Here is a 21,974-nt window from a genome sequence, read left to right as displayed (position 1 = left end):
TCATGGATTATCTGTTTTACATAATGTGTTGATACAAATATATTTTTGATCATCTTTCTTGAATCAGAAAATCGTCAAGAAATTCTGAGATCAATCACTCATCCAACCATCAAATCATAGAGCTTCTGGAACCTCTACCCTCAAACGTACCATTACTTTTCTTCCCAAGGATATATTATTTCTTCTTCTAAACCGAGCATTGCTGGCCTTTCGAGTCCTATACAATAAATGGCTTTTAATGTCATTCTCTCCTCCTGAGAAAGTTCCACTAGGCATAATGACATCTACCCAGTAATTCAATACCTTCTGTAGCTTCTGGACAGGCACAATATTGTAACTCTAGGCAAGTGCACTTCACATATTCTGCATTCCTAAAAAATGACTCATCTAGAGCCACTAGACCAGTCCCCAGCTGCATGTTCATTGCTCCACCTCACATGTAAATGTGATCTATTTCTGTCATAGTTTTGACAACAAGAAACCATTTCTCCTAGCCATATCCATAAAAAATACGATGATAACTATATAGTGCTGCCTCTCCACCTCCTCATTCTCCTCCTCCTCCACCTCCTACTTTGCCTACTGCTCGTCTGACCGTACCAACCACCAATTTATACCAACACTGGATACACTACAGTACCAGTACTATACCAATATGGCTCCTGACTGGTATCAATTTCAAACCAAAATTCCAATCGATACTAGTACCAACCTATATGGTCTTATATTTATCCTTGATCAGACTGGTAAATACCGGCCACCGTGTACCAACCCAACCAGTATTAGAAACATGACCTAAAGGAAGAGCTAACAAAAGCCATCACTAGATGCAGGCACAAAATTTAACCTCAGTCTTTGGGTGTATGGCCTCTGAATCCACAACCACACCACTTAATTTAGGGAATCAAAGTAGTTCACACTTCACGCCACTTAATATATGTGAAGATAAGTTTGTACTGGACAAAGAATCATCATGGTGATAAAGGAACATTCAGTAATTAAGTTTTCATGGATTATCTGTTTTACATAATGTGTTGATACAAATCTATTTTTGATCATCTTTCTTGAATCAAAAAATCATCAAGAAATTCTGAGTTGAATCACTCATCCAACCATCAAATCATAGAGCTTCTGGAACCTCTACCCTCAAATATTACCATTACTTTTCTTCCCAAGGATATATTATTTCTTCTTCTCAACCTAGCAATGCTGGCCTTTTGAGTACCATACAACAAATGGCTTTTAATACCATTCTCTTCCTCGGAGAAAGTTCCCCTAGGCATACAGACATCTACCCATATGGTCTTATATTTATACGATACTAGTACCAACCTATATGGTCTTATATTTATCCATGATCAGACTGGTCAATACCGGTCACCATGTACCAAGCCAACCAGTATTTGAAATTTGACCTAAAGGAAGAACTAACAGAAGTCATCAATAGATGCAGGCACAAACCCTAACCTTAGTTTTTGGGTGTGTGGCCTCTGAATCTGTGAAAAACTTAACCTCAGTTTTTCGGTGTATGGCCTCTGAATCTGCAAAAAACTTATCATCAATTTTTGGGTGTATGGACACTGAATCCATGAAAAAGTCCGCGCGAGTATCCATTGGCCATCCCAATTTATCAAAGCAATCTTTGGACCTGCAAAAGAGGATATTTATTTCCTAGACAGCTTAAGTAACACAACTTGAATAAAAAGGATACAAACCAAAAATATTCATTCAGATCATCATAGTTTCTCCATCGTGAATGGCTAAGAGTACTGCTTTTGCTCCTTTGGACTTCCTATTGCATTTTAGAAGAAATAGAGAGATTTCATTGTTGGCTATTTTTCAGGAAAAAAGAAAAAACATACTCCCGATAACTAGATGAGTACTTAATTGAGCTGAGGAAAAACATACTCCCGTACGTGTAGGAGCCTATATGTACCTTAAGCAGGACGTTGTAGATGGGAGTCACAATATCCCGCAAAAATGACCTTTCACCTTTATATGCAGGTTCAAAAACACCTCCACTAGCAGACTTGACATTGCCAATTATAGTTCCATAGAGCTCATCTGCCATCTTATTTGATTCATCAAAAGAGCCTGTTAGATCACTGTCTATCGGAGGCAAGAAAACACATAACAAGATCCTTAAGTAACATTAAACAAAACTCTTATCCTAAAAATACGATCAGACTTAGTGTGCTGGTATGTCTGATGGCAGATATATATCTTTTTGGCATTTTTTTTATTCATAGGATTCACTTGTGTCACCCACATATGATGAGGTGTCAAGAAAAACAGTAAACTGGCGCCAAATGTAGATAAAAAGAGTCAACAGAAGCCACTAGAATTACAAGCATATAAAAGTACTTTTGCCAAGATAGCCTTATTGGTCTAATTATGTTATTCCTTTCTTCCACTTTTCCGTAACAACATTTTTTTCAAGCTAAAAAGAACATCTGACATAGATTTATGAGTCCATTTTTTTAAAATATTTAGCCTTGTGCAATGACGCAGTCAATATCATAACCACCGCTGTGAGAACTCTGACATAGATTTATGAGTCCATTTTTTAAATATTTAGCCTTGTGCAATGAAGCAGTCAATACCAAAACCACCGCTGTGAGAACTCCAATTTGGTTGACCTAGACAAGGACCTTTCAGATGGACTGTTTTTTTCTTTTTTTGCTTTTCTTATGGTTATTTTTTAATATTATAGTTGATATTTAAAGTCATATGTTGAACTGTATTCTTATTTATAACAATATTTTGATTATAGACACAGTTGGGAAAGTCCTCAAGCCATTAATAGTCATTTTCAGAGAGTTGTAGTTGTGTTTTTGGATATGATTTTACAGGTTTCATAGAATTTAGAAAAGAAAATTGCCTTGGTTTAAGACATATATTGTATATTGTCAGTGTGAAAGGATGTTTTGACATTTTCAGAAAGTCATAAATATGTTTTTGGCTATGATTTTATAGGTCTCAGAGATTTCTAAAAACGAGAACTCTTGCTTAGTTTACTGCATATGTTGCATATTGTACGTCTTAAAGAAGGTCTTAATATTGTCTTATCGATTGTTCAAGTAGAATTATTGTCATTTAGCAGTATGATATCTCTTTCTTTATATCTTTGGAAGGTCCACACTCGTCGAATTAGAGAAAACCTAATGGCCAGGTCATATCTCATTATTTGATATGAGAAAGGTGATCTTCCTTAACAATCCCCCGCAATACTATAACTAAGTTTATGACAATTATGTATATCTAAATGGAAGTCTCCAAAATTTCTAACCCAACTCAAATTTTGATGATGAATGCATATAGATATTGTTATAAATTTATGGTAAGTATAGAATTGCAGGCTTTCCAGGGACAGTATTTAGTCCATGAAGTGAATAGAGTACCCTCCTGCATTGATAGTGTTGATGGTACCTTCTTGCAATGACAATGTCTCTAAACAATTTTTTGAACACCCCCTCCTAAAAAAATTTAATGAAAAACCAAAACCTCTAATGTACAATGAGCAATTTTATGATGACTGTCAGTCTGCTGGAATTTGATGCACCCACGTGATCACAGCAGGTAACAGGACATACTTCGTCACATAGCAATTCATCAGTTATGGGAAGCCTTCCCGGCAAACTGATCAGAAGGCTTAGTTTTCATACCTCATATTTTGATCCAATTCGAACTGTGTTTTGACATCTAATGAAACAACCTTGACAATAGTGATTTACAACAACCAAGGACTACAAAGGAGAACATAACAGCAACAAATTTCTAATTTATCTAAAGAGTGCAAAGGTCTCCAACAATCTTTGGCAGCCTACAATGAACTGAAGATGGATATTTTAGAGGTCAAGGGAAACTAAATCGCTGCAATTTTAACACAATGGAGCCTCCTGATTCGCCACCACAGTCACAGTACAAGCAGTTAAATGATTTTGTTCTTTGACTTGGAGACCAATTTCTGCAATGTTTACATTGTACTAAGTTTAGTGAAATGAAAGTGGAGAAAGAAGCAGATGATTGTTGTCCCTTTACATGCACAAGGACCTCCATCTTGAGGCAAGAAGGATATGATAGGCGGGAAACTGTTACAAGGTAGTCACACAACTCCCTGTGGGGGTCCCAACTTGGTTGGTCCAAGACAAATACTTTGTGGTTAGATTTCTTTTGTCCTTTATTGTGGATGAATTTTGGTCTTCATTTCAATTGCTACAATGGATCAAGTTTAAAGTCATATTATGTTGTATGTATATAAGTCCTATTTTTTTATAAATAGTGTTGGGAAAGCCCTTAAGTCATCAGGGGTGAGATTTATAGAGAGCTATATACATGTGTTTAGATGGAATTTTGTGAGATTCCAAGATTTCCAGAAAAGAAACTAGTCCCCCACAAGGTATATTAGTTTACTATATAAATATGGCCTATTTTACCCCTAGAACATATATCTTGGTAATGGCTACTTCACAGTCGTAAACTTGTAATAGAATTATGAATTATCATAGTTTGGTAGTGAATTTCCTTTTCTTTAATTCTTGATAGGTTAATTTTCCTCTAATTGGAGAATACATTGATAGGAGGGTTGTCTCCTGAGTTAAGTATTTAGTATGTATTCTCCTGAATGGAGCATACCATGATAGGAGGTTTGTCTCCTCAAATTGGAGAATACCTTGATATAAGATCCATAAAATGCCACAGTAGTCCAGCAAAGGTAGAAGTAACAAGTTCATAATAGATACTTGTTTGGTAGAAAAGAACACCAGCAAGCATCAACAGAATTTCCACAAAGTATAAGATATGGTATACTTTGTAGTTTGTAGTTTGTAGTTTATCCACAGCTTCCCTCTGTGGCTTATCCCAACATGATATTTAGAAATCATGTTATCAACATAGCATATAGTACAAAAGTTATCCCAACTATTTAGGGTCAACTACAACGATCTTTTCTCATCATTGAGTTCTATGTAAGGTTATATCCCTAGTTAAATTAAGAACACTCAAGTCTATTTTTTTACTGTTTCTAGCTAGCTTTTTCTGATGTCACATTCTACCTATCCCTTTAATATAATTATACTATCTTTTGATTTTCTCTCATTTTGTCTTCTATCAAAGCTTACCAAAAAGAATAGAAATATCAACTATCTGACAACTAACAACTAGTTTATATCCTTTTTCTGAATCCCACAACATTATATCTCCACAACACTCCAAAATGCCTCTTTAATTCAATAAAATCATGTGTAAATCTTAATTCCTTTTACAATTTTTTTCATTAATTGCATCCAAAAGTAATTGTTTTTTTTTTTCTTGTCTTCTTGAAATAATCCAAAATTGATTTTCACAAAACAGCCCTCTTCTATTTTAAATTGTGTCATCACCTTCTTCCAAGGAATAATGGTACACCTCACTGATCCAGTTCCCTGATAATTTTATCGACTTTGAATACATTCATTACTCTTATAGATCAGTAGTAACAATTAGTAAACTACTTAAAACAACCTATCCAATAATCTCCCAAACTTTAATAGGGATGATATTAGGCCTCACACACGTATGCATTTGCATCGTCTTTTGAATCTTATTTTAGCTGGCCTGTCCTCACATGTCATACAAACCTTCGGTTCCATATCATATCACATTTCTAGCTCCCAATTAGATTATACATGGGATGTTCATCAAATAAATTATACAGTAATTTCTCCATTTTTTTCTTTAATACCACTATATCACTACCAAGATCTCTTCGGTGTGCATTTCAAGCATCTAAGTCACCTAAATCTCTACACATACTTTTCCTCTCTCCAATAAACCTAAAAATGTTTCTCTTTCTCTAGTCCCAAACTTACCCTAGAACAATCATAAACCTATTATGAGTAGCTTCCTAGCATTCTCATGAACCATTTCGATATATATCACAGCAAGCTTTTATGATTGTGATCAACCATCTAATGAACCTATCCTCCATCCCCTGCACTTGGAAAATATATAAAAAAAATCTATACAAGTATGAACATAGCTTTACTCAATATCACATTGATAATCTACATTCAATTTTAATATTCAAACAAGTAGTTGCATGTCAATGCTAAACACGGATTATTGTACACAAAATATATTAAAGAATATTGCAATTAATAACAAACAAATTTGAAGGAAAAATAATTAATTCAATGGAAATGGAATTAAATAAAAATAGTCTGCTTATCATTAAACACATTCCAAGAGAAGATGAATCAACATAGATGAATTTAAAAAAACATATAGCAAAAATTAGTTCTATGAGAAAATGAACTAAATATGAATTATGTATTTATTCCAAGATAAATGACATTAAATACATTAATTCCAAAATAAATTACATGTATTAAAAATTGATATTAAATATGTTAAATAAGGACACATGGGAATTTTATGGTACTTAAAACATAGTAGTGTTACCCGATATCATGCAAAGAAAAGTCAAAATGGACACGATGCAAGAATATGATAAGGAGCAGAGTTGGTTCTTGTGCTACCCTACGAGCCTCTACCAAGTGATGGCAAAGTGGAAAGGCAAAGTTGAATCAACACACATGTATAATTCTGATACCTCTAATCATCCTGGCCTATGGTGATAGCAAAAGAGGTGTCAAGATTTCTGCAATCTAGCCATTTGTAAGTTAAATAAGCACAAAACAAATAAGCCCTTTTTTAAGGTCTCTCCAGATATAAGCATGCATCTCATGATAGTGGAACTTTTCTTTAATTAAGTTTTCTAGCTACATGTTGTATATCAATTTAATGAACCTACAAGGAGAGCATGTGCTTAACCTTATATTGTTCTTGTTATTCAAACTGGATGCCACTAATTTATGTTTTCTTGCCTTCAGTTCATGATAAGAGAATTTTTACACCATTATATTGTTAGCAATGTGCATGCACACACACACACAAACATATATATATATATATATATATATATATATAACTTAAACATGAAACTTTTAATGGCTGAACAACTTCAGTTGAATATTAGATTTATCAACTCCAGCTGAGGTTTCAAAGATTGATACAAACATGAAATGTCAAAAGACAGAACAAAATCGATCAGCAATAGCAGGATACACCAAAGTTGGTTTTTCTACACTTGTTAGCTAAATGGACCAATAAACATATGATGCTTCACAAGACAACAGTTATTATTGGCATTTAAACAATACTTACATGGTGGAAGATATAACACAGACATTCAGGCATAAACCGAACATTGGAAGCTTCACCCCAAATAAGAAAATACAATCCAATGTAAAGAAGCTCCAACTGTTGTGACTCAGCATCACTGAGACGCCTGTTTAAAAGATGATAAAAATGCAGATATCAGATCATAAGGCTTGGTTAATGTATAGATATTACTCACAAAATTGTACCTTTGATCATTCGAACCAGGCAAAATTGTTTTAATGTTCGATTCACATTGTAAATATTTACACCATGACTCATAATTTTTGAAGACTTTCTTTTTCAGAGATTCGACCGTATTGGCATCCAACTGTAAACAGCATTTCCAAGTTATGAATGTGCAGAGAAATATATAAATGATGAATTTCTCGACATGAACATTATGGAAAGACAATTACAAGGGAATATTCTTCCAGAGCCTTTTTCTTCATGTCAATGTTTGCAAGTAGCAAAACCAAGTGCTCACGTTGATTATCCACATTTCCTTTCTACATTTAAACAAGTTGCATTTGTTAACTTATCAAAAGATGGGAATATGTATAATACAAATGACAACATTAAATAAGTCAACTATGTGTTTACTTGAAAACCAAAATTTAAACCAAGCCAGTCGAGTAAATCATGAACAGAACTTTCCCCATCGTCAAACACGAGGATTCCATCAGCTTCAGGCTGTGAACTGGTAGACGGCTGTCGTCTAGACCTTGGAAGATTATCCACTTTACGTAGTGCACTCACTGCTGCTCTTATCTGTAATCACCAGAGGCTCAAGACAAAAAGTGCCACAGCATGAAGTGGAAAAGCAATCACAAGAGAATGAAGACTAAAAGTGAAAAGAGCATAATTACCTAGTGACTGAGTAACCAAGAAGAAAAACTATGTGACTTACCTCTGGAAGCTCCATGATTGCAGATGCACCACCAGAAACATGAAGAGGAAGAATGTTATAGGGTGTAAAGTGACTTTTCTTTCTCTCGACTTCTCTAGCACACCTTTTTATCTGCAAGTAACAGGTGCAGCTAATATTAGATAGAAAATAAAACTAAATGAAGGAAAAACATGCATACTGCATATATTTTCAATAGTCAAAACAAACCTCATCATCAACTTTATCTGGAGGTACTATAGTTTTCAGCACATCATATAATACAGATACAATCTGATAATGTTTAGTCATCTCCTCGCTGAACAGTTCCATAATTAGGACAAGCCATAAAATTGAGGATAGTATCCCAAAAAAGTACTAGTTACAACGAATTCAAAAAGTCTTGCATGGCAGGCTTACGGTTTGCTTTTGGCAGATCCTTCCTTGATGAAATCATTATAGTAATACTGATAGAACCTTTGTATTTCTTTCGGATCACTTCTGGCAAGTTGCGGCTTTACTTCCTCTTCATCCTGCAGGACAATAAAAAGCTCATATGTTTAACAAGTAATAGTAGGCAATCTCATATACTCCCAACTGTTTGGGATCGATTAAATTACATTAGATATTTTGTCGTCATTGGGCTCTGCAAAAAGTCATAATTCATCTAAATTAAGAATATTTAAATCTTTATCCATAATTTCTTAAAAATCTTCCATGTCACCCTCTATCTCTTCTCACAACACTAATATTAATACTTTCACATCTTTTAACTATAACATTTATAGGTCTCGATACCTAATTATTCATGAATAAAATTTTTTTATTTCCTATTTTTCCTAATAATTCTGCACAACTATCTCAGCATTCACATTTAGCAATATAAATTTTTTATATATGTTGTCTCCTAACTACCCAACACTAAGATCCCATAATTTTACCTTTCCTTCATATTCTTTAGGGCTTCCTCAACCGCACTTACTCCAATTCAAATAACAAATCTCTGATCAATAAAACTACCACTGTTATCGATACATAGGATTTAGATATTTATGAAATATTCATTAAATAATTTATAAAAATATTTTTCCATCTTTTCTTAATTTTATCAATAATCATTATCATTAATATGTACTTTTTTATCTTCAGCCTCAATACATCAAATCAAGGTTTGTCATACCGAATCATACCGCCCGGTACGGGCGGTACGTACCGGTCCGACAGGCTATCGGTACGCAGACCGCCCGCTACCGGGCAGTACGCACAAAAAAAAAACCCGTATCAGACGATACGGGGTAATATCGGGTAATTTCGACCGTTACCGCCCGGCACCACTCGGTAACGGTCGAAATCGACCGTTACCACACTGTAGCAGTGCTACAGTGCTCCAACGGTCAATTTAACCGTTGGAGCCCTTTCTCCTCCTATTTAAACCATTCTTCTCTCCCCTATTTCATTATACTCTCTTAAACTCTCTCTCAAACTTTTTTTTCTCTCCTAAACTCTATAAAACAACGATTTGTGAATTCAATTGAGGCTAATTTAGGAAGATTAAGAGGAAGAACTTTCTAATCAAGAGGTATGAATTCGTTTTCTTTAATTAGAGAGTAATTAAGATATTTAAAATTATGATTAGTGTGTTTCATGCATAGTAAATATTGAATAATATTTATGATAATAAAATAAGTTTAATTAAGGTTTATTAAAGTTATTTAATGCTGCGATTAGTCATTTTAATGATGATTTAATCAAAATTTATTTGATTTTATATCAATTTAATATCTTTAATACCTATTAGGGTATTTATCATGTTTATAGTGGTGAAAAAGAAGTAATTAGTGAAAAATTAGCTATATTAATCGTATAATTAGTGCAAATAAATGATGATTTTATCATAATTTGAATCATATTTGATTAAAATTACATATTTAATGTTTCTTTTATGTGTTTAATATATATATAATGGTAAAATAAATTTAATTATGTTTTATTAAAGTTATTTAATATTATAATTAGTCATTTTAATAATGATTTAATCAAAATTTGTTCGATTTTATGTCAATCCAATATCTTTAATACCTATTAGGGTGTTTGCCATGTTTATAGTGTTAAAAAAGAAGTAATTAGTGAAAAATTAACTATGTTAATCGCGTAATTAGTGTAGCTAATGATTTTAGTACCTTTTTTTATGCATATAACATATTTATAATAATAAAATATGATTAGTTATGTTTTAATAAAATTACTTAATGTTGCGATTAGTGATTTATGATCGATATTTGATCAATTTAATATGCTTATACTTTATAGTTTATTTGATTTAAATTTGGTAGGATCATGGCACCAAAGGAACAGCCACATGATGATGCATGGGTTCATGCCCGAAAGCTAGATGGAAACCGTCATCATTGGCAATAACTCGAGTGAAAATGCATTTGGCTGGTGGGTATCCGGATGTTGCAAAATGCAAGAATGTTCCAACGGAGATCCGTAAATTATTTCAAAGCAAGCTTAAACAAGCAAAGGAAGATACATTAAAAAAGAAGGCAAGAGTTGAGGAAGAATATCATAGGGCTACACGGGAACCAGTTTATGATCAGTATGAGGGTTGCGGCGATGAAGTCGACCCGGATCTCACAGCTGGGATTCGTGCATCATTGAAGCATCAATATACGGTCGATGAAGCAATGAGGCATCGACGACCTGACTCACAATTAGAGCATGGCAGTGGTAGTGGAATCCAAAGGTCAACCAGCATAAGGCAATTAACTGCTCCTTCTCAGTTAGGCCAAACTAGTAGCATGAGGTATGGTGGACTCCGTGGTTTTATGAGAGGTCCTGGCAGGAGGTCCGCACCAGATATTGATCCGCAAGCCTATCCCCCACAAACAGCGAAACAGACACGAATTGACGATGCATACACAAAAGAAAAAAAAACGGGATATTGGGAAGGCAATCTCAAAATGGTTCAACTTTCATAGGATTCCAGCCAACACTGCCCAAGGTCCATATTATCAGAGCATGATCTCTTCTATTCAAAAGTCTGGCACGGGGATCTAACCTCCAACACCGAAGAAGATTTACGGCGTATACTTAGAAGAGGAGGTGGCAGAACTAAAGGATTGGATCAAATCCTTCAAGAGGCAATGGGACGAATATGGGGTGACATTGATGTGTGACAGTTGGACAGGACCAACAAGAATGAGTATCATCAACTTTCTTGTTTATTGCAATAGAAGAGTGGTGTTTCATAAATCTGTTAATGCTTCTGAAAAGATCCAAGATGCAAACTATATTGAGAGCTTGATGGACATTATGGTAGAGGAGATTGGACCACAGTATGTTGTCCAAATAATAATCGACAATGGAGCGAATTTCAAAAAGGTCGGCTTGCAATTGATGAAAAAAAGAAAAACTTTGTTTTGGACTCCATGTGCAACTCATTGCATAGATCTAATTCTGAAGGATATTGGTGAGTTGGATGCGGTCAAGAAATGTGTAGCTCGAGCACAATCAATTACAAAGTTTATATATAATCATCATTGGGTCCACGCATTAATGCAAAAGTATGTAAACGGTGAGATACTTCGACCTGGAATTACTCGGTTTGCTACCAATTTTATTGCATTAAAGTCATTATAGCAAAAAATGCATGGCTTGAAGGCAATGGTTAGCTCACAAGAGTGGTCTAAATCCAGATATTCGAAATTGAGTGATGGAAAGAAGATAGAAAAGGTCATTCTTTCCTCTAGATTTTGGAAGACTATAGCATAAATCATAAAAGGTGTGGAACCACTTTATATTGTCCTCCATAAGGTCGATATGGACAAGCGTCCACAGATGTCGTATCTTAAATATATGTTGATTTCAGCAAGAGAGGAGATCAGGAAAGCATTCAAAGATGATTTTCAGGCCGACCAATACATACGAATCATTGATCGTCGGACCGAAGTTCATATAGATCAAGATATCCATAATGCAAGTAAATTCATATTCAGAATAATTTAATTTATTATTACTTAGATAACAAAAAATCATACTAACAAAATTATGTTTTGCAGCGTATTATCTAAACCCGACAATTCAATATCGATATGCTCTCGGAACGCAAAATAATTTTCTAACGACACTACGAAATGTTATATATCGGCTCTTGTCAAATACTACTGAGGCAGTCGATGCTCTTATGGAGGGTCGATTATTTCGAGAAACAGTTGGTTCATTCTCCGACGTTGTAACTGTATCGTGTCGTTAGACTATGGATCCTAGTGAGGAAAAGTTATGCATATTAATTATCAATTATATTTAATGTTAATTATTTCTTATGCTAATAAAATCTTATTTATATCTTTTTGCAGTCGAGTGGTGGCTACAATTTGGAGGCGATGCACCACATTTAAGGAAGGTTGACGTTCGTGTACTTTCACAGACAACAACATCTAGTGGTTGCGAACGTAATTGGTCAACGTTTGCATTGATTCATACGAAGGTCCGCAACAGACTCTCCTACAGACGGTTAGAGAAACTAGTATATGTCCATTATAACATGCGGCTAAAATTACGATGTGCTGAGTTGGATAAGGAGCCAGAGGAATCAGATATTGATCTCATTGATCTCCAATTCTACAACGAAGATTCAAAGCCAATGTTAGATTGGGTTGAAGCAGTAGAGAACCAAGAGGATCCTCCACTTGATGAGGCGGGAGATCTTCAGCGTCCTTCACGTTTTATCACCGAGGCAATAGAAGAAGAAGAAGCATAACCCCAATAGGTGGAAAATCCCCCTCGATTACAACATGGTAGGAATCAAACTGCTCGAGGAACTACCGACACCCAACGGTCACACTCGTCCGCCCAACGTGCAAAGGCAAAGGGGAAGGCAGTAGCATCAGTTGTATCGTTGGAAAGAATCGAGTCGGGCGACGAGACACCTTCACAATCACATTCTCTTTCTCGCTCAGTCCAGAGACATGACAGCAACACGGACAGCAGTGCCTCGACGGATGATGGCGGTGATGTCGGGCAGTCGTTGGTCTCGTCTACACAACTTGAGGGTGGTGAATGGACTGAGGAGCAATATTTTACACATGTCACTCAAGATTCGGATCATGGAACTCAACAAGGTACTGATCAAGTTTATGCACGGAAGGGGAAGGGGAAGGGGAAAGCAGTGGATGAATATGAACAAATGCGACAGAGCATACATGATATAGACACAGAAAGAGGCTCATCGTATTCACAACCATCGTATTATGGAGAATCATACGGGCAACAATAATATGGTGATAGTTGGTCATCCTTCTCTGAGCAACAGCATGATACAGAACAACACCAATATATGCCTCAAGAGCTGCCTCGGACAAATATGATTCATGACGATCAATCTACGATCAGCACCATATTGATGCATCAATGGCATACGGTGTATCAATACACTATGTCATGGGATCAATTTCATGATTGGGTCCAACAAACGTATCATATTGATATGTATCGGATCGAGGACCCCGATCCACCACCCGTGCAGGCCCGTCGTTCGTTTTGGTGGTAGAATCAACAATCAGGTATATCTAGATATATGATTATTTAATTCATTTGAATTTAGAGTTTATATTGTAACAAAATAGTCTAACAATTCAACTGATTTTTCTGTAGATATTTCAATCTATAACGGGCTGAAATACGAACCTCGAACAAGACTACCTCAAAGCCCGAAAAAGATATGTGATACTATTCTTACCTAATTTTATTGATTTTGCTAAACTTATACTATTACTATATTTATTTGTAACTTGAAAACCCTAACCTAACTTTTTTTTTTAACTTTTAGGTATTTTCATAGGGTTAAATCGGTGAAATCAGGTATACCGCTCGGTACACCGTATCATACCGTACCGAGCCCGGGTCGAAACGCCGGTACGGTACGGTACAACAAACCTTGCATCAAATATTACCTAAATTTTTATTCTTTATTTTCCTATCTTTAGCAATTTGATATATATTATTTTCTCATACTTAGTCCCTAACTTATAATAAAAGTCATCATAAGCTTTATACCTGGCATACCTACAGCTCTTTTTGCATCTTTTTCATGTTCTATACATGTTTTTAAATCAAACCACCTACAGCAAAAAAAAATTTAAGTCTAAAAGACAAGCGAATAACAATAATTAGAACCTTAAATTACAATTCTTTGGGGTTGGTCCCATTGTACCAAACCCACTTATTTAAAAATTATTTTTGTCATTATTATTCAATTGACAAGATGGAGTTAAAAAACAAATTTTAAGACAACATTGTAGTCTAAATAAGGATTTTAGTGTACATCTCATCCAATGATTTTTACAGCTAAGATATGATCGTAATAAACCCACTTACTACTTATGGATGTAGTATATAATATCCATTAACCAGTGGTTCAAAGCTCAAGACTGTCTGATAATTTTTACATCGTATAATAGTGGTATATAATATTCACTTACTAAAAGTTGAGGATTCCAAAATCTCATCAAATAAATTTTGTAAGATATTGAGATTGAAAATCATCTTCACCACTTATCCTTTGTAAAAAAGAACAAAGCCAATCCTTCGAGCTCTCGAGCTGCCACAACAACCTAATTGTTTGGATCTTATGGTGGTTTAACCCAGGTCAGCGTACTAGCGCCAATAATCTTTTTGTTCTTTCTTTGGAAATTTCTTAGCAGATAACAATATTTGATTAGTCGTAAAGGGACACTCCAATTTGTTTTTTATTTCAACAACCATAATTTTACTTCTTTAAAAAGAGAATCAAAAACTGGAACAGCGAAATACAGATTATTCACGCAATGATATATAACAGGTAACCATCTTAGCATTCGAAAAACATTGTTCTTTTATACATTAAATAGATCACTTTTATTTTGTGCTTCTTTTGTCCTTATAGCCAATTCTATAGATAATTTTAAGGACATATCACCTTCACAATTTAACAAAAATCAACTTTGTGCACATAAAATTTAACGATACACCCAATGTTGGATGGTTTTGAAAATTTAGCACTTAGAAGACATATTTATCATTTAGCATTAAAATTGTCACAGTAAAGTATATGCATAACTGACCATCAACCTTTTTCATGAAAATTTATATTCTCTTACGTGTTCAAGAACTTTGGTTTATAGCAAGGTTTGCAATACCAAATGATACCGCCCATACCGGGCAATGCATACCGGTCCACCAGCTGACCAGCACGTGGACCGTCTGCTACCAGGCGGTGTCAGCCCGACTGCGACAAGGTGAGGCAAGGAAGAAGAGGCGTTTGAAAAAGAGGGAGAAAGAGGGAGAAGCTTTGAGAAATAGTACCTGGCGTTGCCTCCTCCTTCTTCACTGCAGCGCCCGTTGCCATCGCTCCCTCGACGTCGCAGCTCTTCAGCGCCCACTACCATCGTTCCCTCGACACCGAAGAAGATTCTTCTTCTTCCGCTCCTTCGCTACAGCACCCGCTGCCATCTCTCGACACCGAAGAAGATTCTTCTTCTTCCGCTCCTTCACTGCGACACCCACTGTCATCCCTCGACGTCACAGCTATTCGGCTAGGGTTCGGGCGAGCGTTGGTAAGTTACATATTTTTTGTATATTTAATATCGTTTAAATATAATATGTTTAATATCGTTTTAAGCGCACCATCGTTAACTATTTTATATTTCTGTGATTTTATATATATTTTATATATTTAATATAATTTAATATAAAAATATATATTTTTAATATTTTTTAAGCATACCACTTTGCATTCCCGTAGTATACCATACCGTACAAAGCTCAAAACTCCAGTACGGTACGAAATTTCAATCCTTGGTTTATAAATTTTCAAGCATATTTAATCTACTTATCATCCCAACCATCTAAGCACTATACGTAAGATAGGACAAATTGATAATAGCCAGACCTAGGGATTCGGACGATCTTGTCCATAGAGTTCAAACTTCAAAGAGTTAAATTAGATTTGTAACGTAAGACTACTTAGGGCCACCAAATCCCTAACCTGTGATTAGATCAACAATCCCTGTAAGACACAAAAGACATAACCTACTGATCAGATTGAATTGGCACATTCTTGGAAAGCTTTAATCAAGAAATCTTATGTGTAGCCTCAATATGACCGGAGAATCAAGGCTGCCTAGCCAACCCAATTGATCAAGTCTTCAGGTTGCCATAGATAGGTTATTTAAAGAAACTACATTACTTGGTGATCAAATTGACATCTAATGCTTAAAAATAGATTATCAAAGAAGAATGACCCAATCCTGAATCAATCAATCGTCACTGAAGGAATGGCGGCGAGTGCCCCGTCTTCCCCGCCAGCGATAAGTGCTCCCGCTCCTCCTCTAAAGAAACTGCATAATCCTCTCCCCCCCCCCCACCCCCTGCTCCTCCTCCAGTGGCCCCACTACTGAAGGGTCATCTCCCTCTTCGAGAGCAACCTCTCCTCCCTTCAACAAAAGCCAAACTCGCACTGCTACACCACGTGCAAGCACATAAAGCCTCACCCTCTTGGGCAAGCCTCCTTAGGCAACCCTCTTCAGATGACCCTTGGCGTTTCAACGCTGGGTAACAAAGAAGATCGCCAGGATTCAAAAGAGCTCCAAGCACGTCGCAGTCCTAAATCCAGAGGAAGTGCAGAATGCAAGGAGTCACTGACAACTCTGCCTCTAATGCAAGGAGTCCTTATAATTTGCAGGTTCCACCAACCCAGATTGAGATTTGAGTTCAACCAAATTAAACATCATTGTCATCAACTTTTAAAATATGAAAAACATGACCAAAATCAATTACATCTCCGTGGAACTGAACTTAAATGCGCTCAACCATTTTCAGCTTCAACTACAAGTCAAACTGAACATATCCCAACTTAACCCAAGTCAGCATATCAGAGAGGTCCAGCTAAACCTAGAGAACTCGCCTGTTCCAACAAGTTTTGGCCAGGTTTACACTGGTTCCAATTTTTGAACTGTTTTCAGTCAATTGATATCTCTTTAGATTGATTTTCTGTTATTCTATAGATAAATGAGCCCACTGTCCAATTAAATCAATCAACACACTCAAACCACCATTTTGTATCCTTAATCAAATTTATCTTTGAGTCCCCTTGTACAAGATGAAACAATGCTAGATGCTTACGATGGCATTTTCCACCTATTGTAATTTGTTAAATCTCCAAGTTGGCTATATGTAAATTGTGATGAATAATACATACACTAATTAGATTGATTACATAATTAAATTACTTAAGCTGGTTCAAAAATAAGTGAACATAATTTCAGTAGACAAAGAAGACTATCTAAATGTTTGTAGAAATTCTTGGCCAACAACGTGTGTACCTTTTCCAGCCTATGTAAGAGATATGTTTTGAATTGACGAACACCACGCTTATCTGATTTAGGATCCAAATTATGGGCCATCTCAAATGCATGAAAGCGACCTTACATTATAAGAAAGAAAATATTTTAATGAAAAGACTAAGTAAAAGAGAAGTGCCAAAAATGATTATGAACACTAGAAAGCAGAAGGTTAGAAATTCGTAGAACTTGGAGAAGTATATGATAAACTCTAAAAAAGCATATGGCAAGTAAGGAGTAATCTGCATGATAACAAAGGGGTATCATAGGTTTCATTAGGCAACACATGTCATTTATGTATTCCAATAAGCAATCTAAAAATCAGAAGAAAGTGAGTGTGATTATCACCTAAGCCTCACATAGAATTCTCAGTTGCATATTATCATCATTATTCAGTAATCTCCAGTGAGGCTAGTCATTAAGGAATACAAGCAATCCAGATAAAGCTAAACAAAATTATCACCTAAGCCTCACATAGAATTCTCAGTTACATATTCTCATCGTTATATATATATATATATATATATATATATATATATATATATATATATATATATATATATGTGTGTGTGTGTGTGTGTGTGTGTGTGTGTGTGTGTGTGTGTGTGCGCGTGTGTGTGTATGTGTATATATATGTATGTATATATATCTACATATATACATATACACATATACATATACATATACATATATATATTACTTGATTAATTAGCAATACCGAATTCCCGTCATTCTTTCTGCTTTGTGTTTACCACTCCCAGCATCTCCACCCCCATGGAGGACGATGAGACGGTGTGGTGGCAATGGTGAACGTAGACGGAAACTAGACGTTCTGTCTGACAACTTGAGCAATTATATTGATGGTGTTCATCCTGCATGCATCGATATGTGGCGTTTTCCTTTCCTTTTTTAGATGATTAAACAGCCAGCATCAGAGGTCAAAAAGTAAGCAAGAATATAGATAATTTTTTCCCAAGATGGCAATTTAGTATATCATCGCATCAGAGGTCAAAATAAGAAGAGCGAAGATGAGAAGAGGTAGGTTGAGGTCTTTAGTTACAGAGATAGGCGACACGAGGGTTGAGGCTCTCGATATCGTTGGCGACGCGGAGGATGGGTACGATGGCGTTGAGGGAGGGGGGGACGAGCTCGCTGTCGGGCGGGGCAGGCGCATCCTCCTCCTGCTGCACGTCCAGCATCGTCGGCATCCGCGTAATCTTCCTAGAGGGTGCTTTCACCACCTTAGGCCCACCGGCGCCCTCCCCTCCTCCGTGCCTGCTGCTGCTCGCCATCTCGCCCTACCTCAATTCTTTTCCTTTCTCGCTTCTCTTCTTCTCGTTCCAGGCAAAGAAGTCACGGAGGGGTCACGCACCATCGCTTTTTGTATGGCCTCCTCCGTCGTGTCTGGATGAAGGAAGAGGAGGAGAGACGGCAGCACTGCAGCCATCTTTTAGGGCTTTTTTGTGGTAGAATACTGTCTTTAGCTTTTCCTTTTCGCGCTCCACCAGCTGTTCTGTTCTTTTTCGGCTTTCGATTTGGCGTTGGGGGGATCGAAGGAAGGAATGAGCTACAGGAAAAGAAGAGAGGGCAGGAAAAGAAAAAGACGACGGTCGAAGCGATGGTGGGCGGGAGGCAGGCTAAGACGTAATTAATTGGTAAATGGAATGGGTTTCGTGCGTCGCACGGCAAGGATCGAGTCGATTCTCTGGTTGCCGCCAGGGCTACCGTAGGATGTTCGAATGAGCGAACCGGATCAAATTTCGAACTGATTCGATTAAAATAAGATAGTTGTTAGGATGAATTTAGACTTATCGAATTAATTTAAAATTAATTAATCTGATTTGAATACTATTTTTAAATTTATATGTTTTAAAAAAAATATTTTAATATATATTAAAATAAATTAAAATTAAATCGAACCAAATGTTGGTTGAATTGTATCAATAAGATAATATTTATCAAATTTAACCAACGTCATTTACAAAATTTTGATATCGAAAATGGATCAAATTAAATGTTTAGACCGATTTGATTAATCTGTTTGAGGTAGTAAGATAACACACTCGATCGGATTGATAATATTTTTGTTAAAATCTATTTTGATTCGGTTCGAATTGATTAATCAGAATCAATTATTCGAAACAAAGAGGAGACCTTCTGAACTAAACCATTCATGATCTTGAAAATTGAATCACTGATAAACTGATTTTGCATTATTTTGATTCGAATTGAAAACCCCTACGTTATGAATTAGATGAAAGTGATTTGATTTAGATCCAACAATTGTTTATTTAAAAAAAAAAATCAAAATTCATCTATCCGATTTAGAGCATTAACCTTAACCGAGTAGAAAAGATGGCCTGAAAGCCTTGAACTCGAAATTTTGGGTTTACAACCCCTTTACGTGGTTGGCCTCTGGTTGGTAATGAAACTGATTGTCCGGTGCACCACATAAGAAAAAAAGTAAGCTAACAATGCACCTATAACTAAAGAAGAGAATAAGAGGTTAAGTTGAGTTTCGTTGTTATTTCGTGGAAGATATGCATGCAGCGCATGCGAACGTGGAGTGGCAGTAAGCAAACCAAATGAATAAAAAGACGAGGAGAGGGTGGTTTATAACCGAGACATGAATCTTAAACCTCACAGCTTCAAAGATCATTTTTAAATCATTTAATCCAAACAAAAACATCCTCCACCTTCACTTCTATGATCAATATATTATCTCGCCAGTTGCTCTTTCCGTGGATGTCTCTCCTCAGTTCTTCAAAGTAGAAGCCAGGTCCAGGCTATTGCTAACCAGTTTCGAAAGGTGGTCGTTGATATCGGCAACAGGTGACACCAAACCCGGCCAATCCTGGAACGCATCAGCGCAGTTGGCCTTGAGGCTCATCGCGGCGGAGAGGTTCACCATGAGGTCAGTGTGCGCTGCATCCTTGAGGTTCTTGGCCGACAACTGGAGACTGTCAGCTACGGAGCTGAAGGCATCACGGCAAACACACAGGGTGGACTTCATCAGCTTCTCGGTGCCAGGGGCTTTCATAAGCTTGGCGGAAATGGCTGCTGCCTCCTTGGCTTTGGACGTGGCCACGTCGATGGATGCGGCGGTCAGGGACCCGACCGACGCTGAGGGAGCAAGGGAATTGCAGAGATCGGGGTACGATGCTTTTTTGCATTCGGAGGTGGCGTCGAAGAGGGAGCGGTCATTGACGCGGCGGAGGACGCGAGCTTCTGTTATGGTGGCCCCGAGAAGGAGGAGCAGAGCGGCAGGCAGGATGAGTGGGAGAGAGGCGGTTTGGTGCTGTCGCCCCATGGTGGCTCTCTTGGAGGGTTTGGAAACTGAGGAGAGCCAAAGAGCAGTGGAAGAGAAGAGGGAGGCGGAGGTTGGACATAGATTTGCAAGTGTTTATATAGGTGTGCGGAGATGGATGTGGCCAAATGTACGTGAAGGAGAGAGGAGGAGGAGGGAAGAAGGATCCGTTCTCCTGGTTTATCTCCCAAACATACGTGGGTGTAGGGCTGACCATAAATGTCGCTGTGGGTCCGACTTGGTCAGAGCTAAAAAAAAAAATCATAAGTATTTTGTTTATCCTCCCTAACGACTCACTCGTTGCTATTTAAATACCAGGAAGGAGGACTCCTGTCATAATAAAATAGTTTTTTTATTTTTTAATACTATTTTTCTTTTTTCTCATCTTAATCTTCGACTCGTATACATTCTAACTCTTACGAACAGAAGAGGATACATTCATAGTATTTTATCCCATCTACTTTGTAGGTTTTTGAATTTAGAGCACTTAGCTCATAGCACACCTCCACATCATCTACCTCAACTATTCCAAGAGCGTACGTACAAGAAAGGGTCCATATTGGCTCCAAGAAGTCAATCGGTTATCATATGAGATCCTAAACTTGCGATAATAAAATGATAAATTAATCATGCTCTAATCTCTTACGAGGTGGATATCCGATATCACATGAAAGAAAATTCAGATTAAGCATGGCATATTTAGCTCGACATCCTTATAAGAAGATGGTGTAAGATGCAAATACTAATAAATCTTTAGAGATGAATAAAAAAAATCCCATCAGTATATACCCAAAAGAAAAACGCTAAGTTGCACAACAATAATGACTATAAAAATAAATAAATCTGCACAGGCGAATTATTTCAATGAATCACAAACAAACAAAGGCCTAATGTGCAGGTAATTAATTCTAAACCACTAGAATCTCAACCATGTATTCACAAACCCGAACACCAAGAGTCCGACAATACAAAAAATTCCAAAGAATGTTTGCATCGAAAAAAATCAACACGGGAAAAGCCTGAATAGTTCGGGAAACTCACTTATTAGCCAACATAGAACAAAAAAGGCATGACCTAAGAACGCAAGCTTAATGAGCAGCACATAGTCAGATCAAACCAAACTTTAGGTGTTTTTGCCATCTTCATCTAGTAGTATTTGACTCTTCTAGAACTACTTTTCTAGTGACCCCCTTGTATATAT

At 36.6% G+C, this 21,974-nt stretch overlaps 2 protein-coding genes across 6 annotated transcripts in view; both read right to left on the bottom strand.

The window, feature by feature from the left end:
- LOC135598276 (callose synthase 7-like) overlaps nucleotides 1-19,069 on the bottom strand; it is a 57,860-nt gene extending 38,791 nt beyond the window's left edge. Inside the window, exons 1-12 of one of the 5 annotated variants that reach the window (XM_065091807.1) lie at nucleotides 18,527-19,069; nucleotides 17,449-17,549; nucleotides 8,507-8,619; nucleotides 8,318-8,405; nucleotides 8,111-8,221; nucleotides 7,804-7,971; nucleotides 7,620-7,709; nucleotides 7,410-7,531; nucleotides 7,207-7,330; nucleotides 1,937-2,071; nucleotides 1,716-1,792; nucleotides 1,468-1,648 (exon numbers count right to left, since the gene is read on the bottom strand). In XM_065091807.1, coding sequence (XP_064947879.1) covers nucleotides 1,468-1,648; nucleotides 1,716-1,792; nucleotides 1,937-2,071; nucleotides 7,207-7,330; nucleotides 7,410-7,531; nucleotides 7,620-7,709; nucleotides 7,804-7,971; nucleotides 8,111-8,221; nucleotides 8,318-8,405; nucleotides 8,507-8,619; nucleotides 17,449-17,549; nucleotides 18,527-18,758 — 1,542 coding nt within the window. In that variant the 5' untranslated portion in view covers nucleotides 18,759-19,069. Of the gene's footprint in view, nucleotides 1-1,467; nucleotides 1,649-1,715; nucleotides 1,793-1,936; nucleotides 2,072-7,206; nucleotides 7,331-7,409; nucleotides 7,532-7,619; nucleotides 7,710-7,803; nucleotides 7,972-8,110; nucleotides 8,222-8,317; nucleotides 8,406-8,506; nucleotides 8,620-17,448; nucleotides 17,550-18,526 lie in introns of those variants that run through there. The other 4 variants (XM_065091808.1, XM_065091809.1, XM_065091810.1 and 1 more) reach the window with 4 other exon arrangements.
- A 1,152-nt stretch (nucleotides 19,070-20,221) lies between these two features.
- LOC103977506 (pectinesterase inhibitor 12-like) lies at nucleotides 20,222-20,776 on the bottom strand. The gene has a single exon (XM_009393054.3). The coding sequence runs from the start codon at nucleotides 20,774-20,776 to the stop codon at nucleotides 20,222-20,224; it is 555 nt and encodes a 184-aa protein (XP_009391329.1).
- Between the last annotated feature and the right edge of the window lie 1,198 nt (nucleotides 20,777-21,974).

This window comes from Musa acuminata, chromosome BXJ2-1 (genome assembly GCF_036884655.1).
Source record: "Musa acuminata AAA Group cultivar baxijiao chromosome BXJ2-1, Cavendish_Baxijiao_AAA, whole genome shotgun sequence".
NCBI lineage: Eukaryota > Viridiplantae > Streptophyta > Magnoliopsida > Zingiberales > Musaceae > Musa > Musa acuminata.
The sequence above is the reverse complement of the archived record's forward strand: the minus strand, read 5'-3'. Positions and strand labels throughout refer to the sequence as shown.